This window comes from Amblyomma americanum, chromosome 9 (genome assembly GCF_052857255.1).
Source record: "Amblyomma americanum isolate KBUSLIRL-KWMA chromosome 9, ASM5285725v1, whole genome shotgun sequence".
In the NCBI taxonomy this organism is placed as follows: Eukaryota; Metazoa; Arthropoda; class Arachnida; order Ixodida; family Ixodidae; genus Amblyomma; species Amblyomma americanum.
The window spans coordinates 81,509,569-81,522,794 of record NC_135505.1 but is presented as its reverse complement, the minus strand read 5'-3'; the positions used below and the strand labels follow the sequence as shown (position 1 = coordinate 81,522,794).

At 46.7% G+C, this 13,226-nt stretch overlaps 1 protein-coding gene across 1 annotated transcript in view; it reads left to right on the top strand.

Moving 5' to 3' along the window:
• Positions 1–12,976, top strand: part of LOC144104932 (inter-alpha-trypsin inhibitor-like) — a 28,855-nt gene extending 15,879 nt beyond the window's left edge. Inside the window, exon 4 of the mRNA XM_077638162.1 lies at positions 12,798–12,976. Coding sequence (XP_077494288.1) covers positions 12,798–12,832 — 35 coding nt within the window. The 3' untranslated portion in view covers positions 12,833–12,976. The remainder of the gene's footprint in view (positions 1–12,797) is intronic.
• The last annotated feature ends 250 nt before the right edge of the window (positions 12,977–13,226 follow it).

Below are 13,226 nucleotides of genomic sequence, written 5' to 3'. Positions count from 1 at the left end.
TTGTTGTTAGCCTATCAAAAGATGGCACATACCCACACTGGGGGATCGGCCAAGAATCGGGTGGCTATTCACCGGAACGCAGTTAACAAAAAGGAAAAGCACGTGGGAGCGCAACACCGGTGAATTTTTCGTCATGAACAGAAAAGGGATGAGTGTTTTGATTTTAAAATTTTAAGAATAATAATAAAGAGAGTGAATAAATAATAATGGTTTAGTCAAAATGTAATAATTGATAGAAAAGAAAAGGTTGGTACACTTAGCAAGGCAGTCGGTGGGATTCTATCAGGAAATTTTAAACAGCGGTGCAAACAGATCTGTGGCTGAACCCAAATGTGGTGGCGCCAAATGATAGCAAGAGCGCGCTGCTCAAACTAAGGCCAAGATGCTGCAAGGGCTCCTCCAGCAACCTTTTTCTCAGTGAGTTGAATCGGCGACAATACAGCCAAAAAATGTTCAATAGATTCTGGCTCACGGCAAAATGCACAAAGGGGAGAGAGCGCCAAACCCGACTTGTGTAAATAGAAATTTAGAGGGGGGATGCGGCAGCGTAGCCTCGTCAGTGATACTTCAAGCTGCCGAGAGCAACAAATTTTCCTGTTCCAATAATATTTAAGGTGCTCATAATCCGCCGATGTTAAAAGTGATGTGTCTTGCGTGCTTAAAAACGCACGTCGCCGAAATCTAGATGCTGTAATGTAGGCTGTAGCCGGGATGATTGGCAACACAGGGCCGCTGATGGAAGCCTTCGGGAGATTATCAGCAATCTCATTTACTGTCACACTGCTGTGGCCGGGAACCCATACTAAATGAACAAGGCTCAAATGCGGAGGAAGTAGGGATAAGAAAGTTGACAAAATGGGACCGTCAACCTGTGCAGCGAGGGACGAACACAAAGATAAAGAATCAGTAATTACTGCAACTGCTGTAATAGAGGGGTCTAGCTTGCGTAGAGCAAGTACAACTGCTAGAAACTCTGCTTGAAAAATAGGGGTTAAATCTGGAAAGCGCAGAGAAAAGGACCAGTCTAAATTCGAGCAAAATATTCCCACACCTGCTTTTTCATTGCATTGCGATGCATCAGTGGCTATTGCTATATCTGTTGGTAGGGTCCTAAGATGATCTTCTAGAAGACCATTTAGAATACTCGGTGGCAAAAGGTTTGCATTTTTTGGGAATATGTCGTCGAAAACAATGTGGATAGTGGGCCCATTCCGAAGCGCAGGAAGGATATCATAAATGTTTACTTCTAAAGGCTGAAGTAATCTTTGCACAAACACTACCTGGGGGGAATTGAAACGAGACCAGGGGACACCAATAAAGGAGGTCGACTGAGAACAGAAAATGCTTTGGGAACGGTGGAAATGGGATTCATAGATCCTGAGGTAAGTTTGCACAGTTAAAAATTGAAGTCGTGATAAAAGAGACGGAATGCGGGCTTCAAGGTACAGCCCATTGATAGCCACAAATTTTGGAAGGCCGAGGCACATGCGAAGTGCTTCCCTCTCTAAAAGGACGAGAGGGCGAAGTTTATATGTAGCCGAGCCTGAAAACAACACTGATCCAAATTCTAAAATTGGCCTGACATACATTATGTAGATCATTACTAGCGCATCTCTGCGCATGCCGTACCGGTGATGACATAATCTCCGTAACATGCCCACGGCACGAGCCCCTTTCGCCGCGACATGGTCAATGTGAGGTCGCCAGGTGAATTTGTTGTCATAAATGACCCCTAGGTATTTTAGGGATTGAACCTGAAGTATTATTTTTAACTGGCAAGTGAGAGAGACCACTACAGGAGTGAATAGAGGGAAAACAAGAGTAGCGAACTTGCCAACATTTAACTTCAGGTGTAATGCGCTCAACCAGTGCTCAAGTGTGTTCAAATATGACTGCAACAGACCATACAGAGAATGTATATCCGGCGCAGCAGCAAAAAACGCAATGTCGTCCGCATAGACGTAAGTGCGTACATGGCGGTGGAGAGGAATTGAGCTTAACAGAATATTAAAGAGCACAGGAGAGAGAACAGTTCCTTGCGGTACACCTCGCGTTTGTCTATACCTCTCTGAATGAACACCATTATGGACGCAATAGAATTCCCTGTTATGAGGAAATGCAGATATCCATGCTACTATATAATCTGGAAATTGAAGAGACTGTAGCCTATGTATCAGGATGGAGTGTTCTACACTGTCGTAAGCTTTGGCGACATCTAACGTAACCAAAGCCGCGGCCAGGCGTTGACGACGAGCAAGGAGAATTCTGCTCTCAAGATCAGCATGTACATTCCATATCGAACACCGTGGCCGGAAACCGAGTTGGCACGGGCTGAGTATACTTTTGCGGTCCACAATGGCTGACACCCGAATTAGTAACAACCTTTCTATCAACTTTACCACGTTTGATGTTAAAGAAATTGGCCTAATATTATCCAATTCACAGCCTCCACTCTGATTTTTAAGTAAAGGGATCACCTTGGACAGCTTCCACTCAGAAAATATCCAAGCGTGTTTGAGAGAGTAGTTTATTAGGTGCAATAAGGAGTTGGGAGACACTTCAAATAGGATCTTGAGCATCTTTGTGGTAACACCATCAGGGCCAGGAGCAGCAGCTGGCAATCTCTGGACAACTTGTGAAAGCTCTGATAGATTTACTTGTGAGGCATTATCATTTGGTACGACTGGTGCAAACAACAATGGTCGCATAGGTAGTAAAGACGAGAACCGCTTTTGCAGGCCTGTGGCTATTAATTCAACCGCCTGGATAGCTTCTACAGGTGACATAACTAATGACTGAAAATTATGAGAGGACATGAGCTGTTTCCTAGACCGTAGAAAACCGAATAGTGCACGTCGGTTGCCCGCCTTTGAAAGATAATCGAAGTGTTCTGAGTCATATTTTTCCTTTGCGCGAGAAACTGTGCGTTTAAAGGTGGCTGCAATAAATTTATAATCACTCCAGTTATTCGGGCATTGGTTATGAAGAAGCTTTTTCCATGCTGCCTTACTCCGCCTGTAATCTCTTGTACAGTCCGCATTCCACCAGTTAGAAGAATTCCCTTTTGTTGGCCTCACCAGGAACACCGACTTTTTACGGCTATCCTCAATAGCCAGACATATGCTTGCTGACTAGTGGACCTCGGCGATGTTAGACACAGGAGCAAAGGCAGAGCGCAACGCCGTCTGAAATCTGTCATAATTTACATGTGACCGTAACTGAGAAGACGCCGGAGTAACACGACATATGATATCAAAATGAATAGGTATATGATCACTTGAAGTGCCGCTATCAACTGTCGACCAATTCGTTACGCCAATTCCAGGACTAATGAACGTGAGATCTAAAACAGATTGAGTGTGTGAGCGAAGATAAGTGGCCGATCCTGAATTTAAGCACATCAGGTTGTGATCAGAAACCCAGTCCCAAAGGCGCTTGCCGCATGAATTAGTCCTAAAACCCCAAGACACATGGTGAGAATTGAAGTCCCCAGCCACGAGAACTGGGATTTTACAGTTTACGAGTAAAAAATCCAGAGGTCTAACATCCTGGACTCCATTGGGGAAAAAGCAATTTGCTATTGAAAATGGAGAGCACCCAGGAAGTACAAAGTCTATTGCCAAAATCTCACAGTCAGGAGACATTTGTTGAAAAGATACCACAGCCCTGTGGCAAAATTTTGAAGAGACTAAAGTTAGTAAACCCCCGCCTCTTGACTGGCGGTCTAGGTGAAATGACCGGTAATTTTTTATATGAAAATGTTTGTCGGTTGAAAGCCACGTTTCTTGCAGAATTATGACATCCGGATTAAGCTGAGTAGAAAGGCAGTGTAAATCTGTGGAAGCGGAAAGAATAGAGCGACAGTTCCACTGCAGAACTCGCAACGACGCTATGGTTGCGAAAGTCTAGCAGCAGCAACTGCCTGCTTCAAAATGGTATCCTTGGGTTTAGTGCCAAGCTGCTTCTTCTTTGATTTGGGCTGGGTGCCCTGAGAAGACAACGAATGAGACATGGGGGACCCACTGCGCTTAAGAAGCCGCGCATCAGGCTCCACCATCTCGGAATCATATATTATATCAACATCCCTCGAAGTACCCGAGGTAGGTACAGCGGAAGTGACAGAAGTTTGTTCCTGGGGTTGTGATGCTACTGGAATTTGAGACCGGATAAGAGGAGAGGGAATTGTTGTCGAAAGAGGTGCCAAACTAGCCTGCACGGCATGTGTAATCTGAGTCGCTAGAACATTTGTAAAGCACTCCGAGACACTTGCGACAATCTTTTCTACCATTTTAGACATCGAAGCCTCCACAGCAGCCGCAATTGCCTGGGACAGCGTTGAGTCTAACATGACACCTTGCCGAGCGGTCACACCGGCATAACCGTGGGCAAGTTCTTTGACCTCTGAAATAGCGTCACGGCGCGAACAGCGTTTCCTGTCAATTATTTCCAGAATTTGAATTTCCTGAGCTCGAGAGGGACAATTTGAGTAGTTTGCAGAGTGCGCACCACCGCAAAGGCAAAACTTCTCATTCTTCTCAGTGCAGGTGCTTGTTGAATGACCATCCCCACAGTTGCAACACCTCAAGTTGGATTTGCAACCGCCAGCGCTATGTCCATAGCGCCAGCAGTTGTTACACTGCAGAGGCCGGGATGATAATGGGTCCACCCGAAAAATTAGAGGCCATGCCTTGATTTCAGAGGGGCAGGAAGTGCCGGCAAAGGTAGCAATCGCTGATTCAGTGGGCATCCGCACGTTGTTTACATCCCGGCTACAGTGGTGCACAGCAACAACACCTGCAGCCGACAGAAGCTCAAGAGTCTCTGCCGGAGACAGGGAAGAGTCTACGCCTCGTACAATACCTTTCGTGCACGCCAGATGAGAAGGGATGAAAGAACTTACCCGAAGGGAGGCAAAGGATGAGGAGTTTAGTAAATCTCTTACACAGGCAAGGTCTGGCGATCTGCACAGAATCCCACCGCGTCCAAACTGGCGAACCTCTGAGATTGACTCACAATGAGAAGTCGTCGACTGGAGAGCAGCCCGAACAACACCAGGGTTGTTCATCCTGATAGCACCACCATCCTTAGGCACCAGCGCGACAGGGATACTGCCGACACCACTGCGCAAAAAAGCTTCCAACGGTAGGAGATCAGTTGACAGAGAAGCCGACCAGAGGGAACTCCTCTGGCCGGGAGACTGGGTGGACATAGTCCGGGCTTACTGCCTTACCGCGCAAAGACGCAGAGAGAAAATGCCACAATCAGCCACCCGAAACTTAGCCGATCGTTCCCAGCAGAGCAGAGCCGTCGGGTGGATCCTGTGCCTTAGATTTAGTGGAAAGAAATTTCAACCGTTCCGAATCTCCTAGAAGCTCTGCTCTGATGGGAACGATCGGCTATGTTTCGGGTGGCTGGTTGTGGCATTTTCACTCGGCGTCTTTGCGCGGTAAGTCAGTAAGCCCGGGCTATGTCCACCCAGTCTCCCGGCCAGGGGAGCTCCCTCTGGTCGGCTTCTCTTTCCACTGATCTCCTGCTGTTGAAAGCTTTTTTGCGCAGTGGTTTCGCAGTATCTCTGTCGCGCTGGTGCCTAAGGATGGTGGTGCAATCACGATGAACAACCCTGGTGCTGTTCGGGCTGCTCTCCAGGCGTCTTCTCATTCTGAGTCAATCTCAGAGGTACGCCAGTTTGGACGCGGCAGGATTCTGTGCAGATCGCCAGAGCTCGCCTGTGTAGGAGGTTTGCTAAACTCCTCATCCTTTTCCTCTGTTCGGGTAAGTTCCTTCATCCCTTCACATCTGGCGTGCACAAAAGGTATTGTACGAGGCGTAGACTTCCCTGTCTCCGGCAGAGACTTTTGAGCTTCTGTCGGCTGCTGGTGTTGCTGTGCACCGCTGTAGCCGGGATGTAAACAACTTGCGGATGCCCACTGAATCAGTGATTGGTACCTTTGCCGGCACTTCCTGCCCCTCTGAAATCAAGGCATGGCCTCTAATTTTTCGGGTAGACCTGTTCTCATCTCGGCCTCTGCAGTGTAACACCTACTGGCGCTGTGGACATAGCGCCGGCGGTTGCAAATCCAACTTGAGGTGTTGCAAATGTGGGGATGGTCATTCAACGAGCACCTGCACTGAGAAGAATGAGAAGTGCTGCCTTTGCGGTGGTGCTCACGCTGAAAACTACTCAAATCGTCAGTCTCGAGCTCAGGAAATCCCAATTCTGGAGATAATTGACAGGTAACGCTGGTCGCGCCGTGACGCGATTTCAGAGGTCAAATAACGTGCCCACGGTTATGCCGGTGTGACCGCTCGGTAAGGTGTCATGTTAGACTCAACGCTGTCCCAGGCAATTGCGGCTGCTGTGGAGGCTTCGATGTCTAAAATGGTAGAAAGGATTGTCGCAAGTGTGTCGGAGTGCCTTACAAACGTTCTAGCGACTCAGCTTACACATGCCGTGCAGGCCGGTTTGGCACCTCTTCCGACATCAATTCCCTCTCCTCTCATCCGGTCTCCAATTCCAGTAGCATCACATCCCCAGGAACAAACTTCTGCCCCTTCCGCTATACCTACCTCGGGTACTTCGAGGTATGTTGATATAATCTATGATTCGGAGATGGTGGAGCCTGATGCGCGGCTTCTTAAGCGCAGCGGGTCCCCCATGTCTCATTCGTTGTCTTCTCTGGGCACCCAGCCCAAATCAAACAAGCAGCATCTTGGCACTAAACCCAAGGATACCATTTTGGAGCAGGCAGTTGCTGCTGCTAGACTTTCGCAAACATAGCGTCGTTGCAAGTTCTGCAGTGGAAATGTCGCTCTATTCTTTCCGCTTCCACAGATTTACACTGCATTTCTACCGAGCTTAATCCGGATGTCATAATTCTGCAAGAAACGTGGCTTTCAACCGACAAACATTTTCATATCAAAAATTACCGTTCATTTCGCCTAGACCGCCAGTCAAGAGGCGGCGGTTTACAAACTTTAGTCTCTTCAAAAATTTGCCACAGGGCTAGGGTACCTTTTCAACAAATGTCTCCTGACTGTGAGGTTTTGGCACTAGACTGTACTTCCTGGGTGCTCTCCATTTTCAATAGCAAATTGTTATTTCCCCAATGGCGTCCACGATGTTAGACCTCAGTACTTGTTACTCGCTAACTGTAAAAACCCAGTTCTCGTGGCTGGGGACTTTAATTCTCACCATGTGTCGTGGGGTTTTAGGACTAATACAAGCGGCAAGCGCCTTTGGGACTGCGCTTCTGATCACAACCTGGTGCGCTCAAATTCAGGATCGGTCACTTATCTTCGCTCACGCACTCAATCTGTTAGAGATCTCACGTTGATTAGTCCTGGAATTGGCGTAACGAATTGGTCGACTTTTGATAGCGGCACCTCAAGTGACCATATCCCTATTCATTTTGATATCATATTTCGTGTTACTCCCGCGTCTTCTCAGTGGCGGTCACATGTAAATTATGAGAGATTTCAGACGGCGTTGCGCTCTGCCCTTGCTTCAGTGTCTAACATCGCCGAGGCCCACCAGTCAGCAAGCATATGTCTGGCTATAGAGGAAAGCCGTAAAAAGTCGAAGTTCCTTGTTAGGCCAACAAAAGGGAATTCTTCTAACTGGTGGAATGCGGACTGTACAAGAAATTACAGGCGGAGGAAGGCAGCATGAAAAAAGATTCTTCATAACCAATGCCTGAATAACTGGAGTGATTATAACTTTATGGCAGCCACCTTTAAACGCACAGTTTATCGCGCGAAGGAAAAATATAACTCAGAACACTTCGATTATCTTTCAAAGGCGGGAAACCGACGTGCACTATTCTGTTTTCTATGGTCTAGGAAACAGTTCAAGTCCTCTCATAATTTTCAGTCATTTGTTATGTCAGCTGAAGAAGCTATCCAGGCGGCTGAATTAATTGCAACAGGCCTGCAAAATGGGTTCTCGGCTTTACTACCTTTGCGCCCATTTTTGTTTGCACCAGTCGTGTCAAATGAAAATGCCTCACAAGTAAATCTATCAGAGCTTTCACAAGTTGTCCAGAGATTGCCAGCTGCTGCTCCTGGTCCTGATGGTGTTACTACAAAGATGCTCAAGATTCTATTTGAAGAGTCTCCCAACTTCTTATTGCACCTAATAAACTACTCTCTTAAACACGCTTGGATACCATCTGAGTGGAAGCTGTCCAAGGTGATCCCTTTACTTAAAAATCAGGGTGCAGGCTATGAATTGGATAATATTAGGCCAATTTCTTTAACATCAAACGTAGTAAAGTTGATAGAAAGGGTGTTACTAATTCGGGTGTCAGCCCTTGTGGACCGCAAAACTACACTCAGCCCGTGCCAACTCGGTTTGCGGCCACTGTGTTCGATATGGAATGTACATGCTGATCTTGAGAGCAGAATTCTCCTTGCTCGCCGTCAACGCCTGGTGGCGGCTTTGGTTACATTAGACGTCACCAAAGCTTACGACAGTGTAGAACACTCCATCCTGATACATAGACTACAGTCTCTTCAATTTCCAGATTATATAGTTGCATGGATATCTGCATTTCTTTAAAACAGAGAATTCTTTTGCGTCCATAATAGTGTTAATTCCGAGAGGTACAGACAGACACGAGGTGTACCGCAAGGAGCTGTTCTTTCTCCTGTGCTCTTTAATATTCTGTTGAGCTCAATTCCTCGCCACCGCCATGTACGCACTTACGTCTATGCGGACTACATTGCGTTTTCTTGCTGCTGCTCCGGATATACATTCTCTGTATGGTCTGTTGCAGTCATATTTGAATACACTTGAGCACTGGTTGAGCGCATTACACCTGAAGTTAAATGTTGGCAAGTGCGCTACTCTTGTTTTCCCTCTATTCACTCCTGTAGTGATCTCTCTCACTTACTTGCCAGTTGAAAATAATACCGCAGGTTCAATCCCTAAAATACCTAGGGGTCATTTATGACAACAAACTCACCTGGCGACCTCACATTGACCATGTCGCGACGAAAGGGGCTCGTGCCGTGGGCATGTTACGGAGATTATGCCATCACTGGTACGGCATGCGCAGAGATGCGCTAATAATGATCTACACTGTGTATGTCAGGCCAATTTTAGAATTTGGATCAGTGTTGTTTTCAGGCTCGGCTACATATAAACTTCCTCCTCTCGTCCTTTTAGAGAGGGAAGCACTTCGCATGTGCCCCGAGCTTCAAAATTTGTGGCTATCATTGTGCTGTACCTTGAAGCCCGCATTCCGCCTCTCTTATCACGACTTCCATTTTTACCTGTGCAAACTTGCCTCAGATCTACGAACCTCATTTCCACCGTTCCCAAAGCATTTTCTGTTCTCAGCTGACCTCCTTTTTTGGTGTCCCCTGGTCTCGTTTCAATTCCCCTCAGGTAGTGTTTGTGCAAAGATTACTTCAGCCTTTAGATGTAAACATTTATGATATCCTTCCTGCGCTTCGCAATGGGCCCGCTATCCACATTGTTTTCGACGACATATTCAAAAAAAAATGCAAAACTTTTACCACCGAGTATTCGAAATGGTCTTCTAGAAGATCATCTGAGGACCCTACCTGCAGATATACCAATAGCCACTGACGCATCGCAATACAATGAAAAAGCAGGTGTGGGAATATTTTGCTCGCATTTAGACTGGTCCTTTTCACTGCGCCCTCCAGATTTCACCCCTATTTTTCAAGCAGAGTTTCTAGCAGTTGTACTTGCTCTACGCAAGCTAGACCCCTCTATTACAGCAGTTGCTGTAATTACTGATTCTTTATCTTTGGGTTCGTCCCTCGCTGCACATGCTGACGGTCCCATTTTAACAACTTTCTTACCCCTACCTCCACCGCATTTGAGCCTTGTTCATTTAGTATGGGTTCCCAGTCACAGCAGTGTGACAGTAAATGAGATTGCTGACAATCTCGCAAAGGCTTCCCTCAGCGGCCCTGTGTTGCCAACCATCCCGGCTACAGCCTATACTACAGCATCTAGATTTCGGCGATTTAAGCACGCAAGACACATCACTTTTAGCATCGGCGGATTATGAGCACCTTAAATATTATTGGAGCAGAAAAATTTGTTGCTCTCGGCAGCTTGAAGTATCACTGACGAGGCTGCACTGCCGCATCCCCCTCTAAATTTCTATTTACACAAGTCGGGTTTGGCGCTCCCTCCCCTTTGTGCATTTTTTTAGAGCCTGAATCTATCGAACTTTTTTGGCTATATTGTCGCCGATTCAACTTTCTGAGAAAAAAGGTTGCTGGAGGAGCCCTTTGAGCATCTGGGCCTTAGTTTGAGCAGCCCGCTCTTGATATCATTTGGCGCCACCACATTTGGGTTCAGCCACAGATCTGTTTGTGCCGCTGTTCTAAATTTCCTGATAGAATCTCACCGACTGCCTTGCTAAGTGTTCCAAACTTTTCTTTTCTATCAATTATTATATTTTGACTACATCATTATTATTTATTCCCTCTCTTTTTATTATTATTATAATTTTGAAATCAAAACTCTCATCCTTTTTCTGTTCATGACGAAGAATTCACCGGTGTTGCGCTCTCACGTGCTTTTCCTTTTTGTAAACTGCGTTCAGGTGAATAGCCACCCGATTCTTGGCCAATCCCCTAGTGTGGGTATGTGCCATCCTTTGATAGGCTAACAACAACAACAACAACTTCTTCTAGCTGGCTACAGCGCATCGGCCGTTGACCAAGGTCTCCCGAAATCTGAAGTTGCCACGCACTTGTACAAAGTTGTCGTCCCTCGACTACCTACCGGTGATGTTGCCCTCAACACCGTCTTTCTTAATGCTGACCTCAATGGTCGCCCATACCATGATCCCCACAATTTATTTCAAAACTGACGCGGAGGGAAGTGTGGTAAAAATGCGGCGGGCAAGTTATGCTGACGCCGCAAGGTCATGCCGCAGTGCCTCCCTAGTTTCCTTCTGGAGACCACCTGACAGAGTAATTCCAGTTATTTTTTGCTCACAACGCCAGTACGATGTTTTTAGGGAGTGGGGATTTCAACGCAGTCGAGTTAAAAAATGAGACGCTGCTAATCACCGCCATCGCCTGATTCGCAGCCCTCACCGCCATTGCCGTGACCACTGCTGTAGCGATGAATTTCCACATGAATTCTTCTTTAAAGAAAAGCTCCAGGAATTGGCGCAACTTGCCACGCGGGGCATGTCCTTTCGATAAGTTGCCAGTCTTATTCAAGTGCTTTTGTGACTGCTCTGACTGTGAGCAGAACGGGAACGCTTTTGAACGAAGGAACAGCAACGCGGGAGTACAGTACATAGGAGGGTGTTCTGTCAGTGAGTGGCCACAGTATACAGTGGAGTGCATCTTGAAACCGCGCAATAAAAGACAAGGCACGAGGAAGTAACCAACAGGACCGAGTGCGGAGTTCAACTGATTTATTACAACAGTGCGTCACATTTATACAATCATAGTAATCACATGGTAACGTGACAAACGATCATTACGTAACACTTGTGCGCAGGCGTGTACGATACATCATGCAATCTAGATATGAATACTCTTTATCGGACAGATTTAACGAGGTTTTGCTGACACACGAGCGGGATTCCTTCTTGATACAGTAGGCCTCATACACTTCTCTTCTTAGTTTAGACCTGAACTTTTTGAGGGTAGTGGTATCGCGAAACCGAGGCGTGCAACCACGGCAGTGGCGTAAATGGTCGGCCACATGCCCTCCCCCCGCCGGTGCGCCTACTCCTGCGTGGTGCTCCTGAAGTCTGACGTTTATACAACGTCCAGTTTGTCTGATGTATCTTTTGCCACAGGACAGCGGTATACGATAAACAACCCCCATTTTGCACGGGACAAATCTTTCTGCGTGCTTTCCCTGCACCTTGTTGGCTAAGCCGGCCATTTTTCGGGGTGCCGTGAAGACCACCGGCACGTCGCCCTTCTGAGCCACTTTTTTCAAGCGATGCGAGCTCTGGTGGTAGTATGGGATGGCAACGGGTCTCTTGCGTTGCGCTTCTTCCCAACGGCTATGCTCAGCTACACCCCTGGCTTCACTGGCAAGGGCCTCTAGCACAGAGGTGATTAACTCCCTAGAGAAACCAGCACTGATCAGCCTTTTTTAGCTGGAAACTCACGCTGTGTGTCATTTCATGATTACAGGACTTGTCCAGAGCAGCACGCAGGCAGTTTTTTGCGATACCTTTTTAACAAGCTTGGAATAAGATGATTGGTGGCTTAAAATCGCTTTTTTTTAGCGAGGGTGATACCTCCAGCACGCTTGGGTTTCGCGGACAACAATACAAATATCAAGGAATTGCAAGGAACCTTGCGCTGGCACCTCATTGGTGAAGCTAAGACCAAAAGATTACTGGGAAAAGATTTCTAGAACCCAATGCACCGCTGTCATATCCCCCTCATGCGTAACCAATTTCAGGAAAATAGCGAAATCATCCACGCATCTAAAAAACTTAGCCGAGTAGGCTGTGTCAAGGCGTTCAGCAATTCGCTTGTCACAGTAAGATAAAAATATGTCACTGAACAAAGTGGCTATGCAAGAGCCAATACAAACGCCACGTTTTTGAATGAAGTTCTTTCCTTAAAAATTGACAATGATCGATGAAAGAAAAAACATAAGCATTTATAAAAAGTTATCTACACTTAACCCGCATGCATTCTGGAAGGCCACAGGGACTTAGTCATGAATTGTATATTTAAGAGCACAAAAGATTGGTTAAGAGCACAAAAGATGGTTACCTTAAGAGCACAAATGATGGTTACTTCCTCGTCGCTTGTCTTTTTTTGCGCAGTTTCAAGATACACTCTACTAATGGTCACCAACTAGCCCGTCTCTCTCTATTATACAGTGGAGGTTGCGTGCTGCAGGAGTGGCTTGGAATCTTCAGGCATGGCGGCGATCGGAAGCGTACGGCTTCGAAGCTCTAGGGCGTGAGCAAATCCGCACCGCCACCAAGTGAAACTGAGTTTGTTCACAAATAAACCAGGGGATGGCATTGACGGAGGGTGATGCAAAACGCCGGGAAGAACGGCAGGCAGCGCAAAAGGAACCCATTTCAAACGAAGTCTTCTCGCCAGCATGGCGGCGGTTTGTCTTCCTCAGTTATCTTTCTAGTCTGCATAAGGCGCAGCTATCATCGCTCACTACAATTTAACCAAGTGGTGTGTGGGGCAGGCTTTATTTTTTTTATATCTGACTACGTGTTTTACTAGGTTATCAT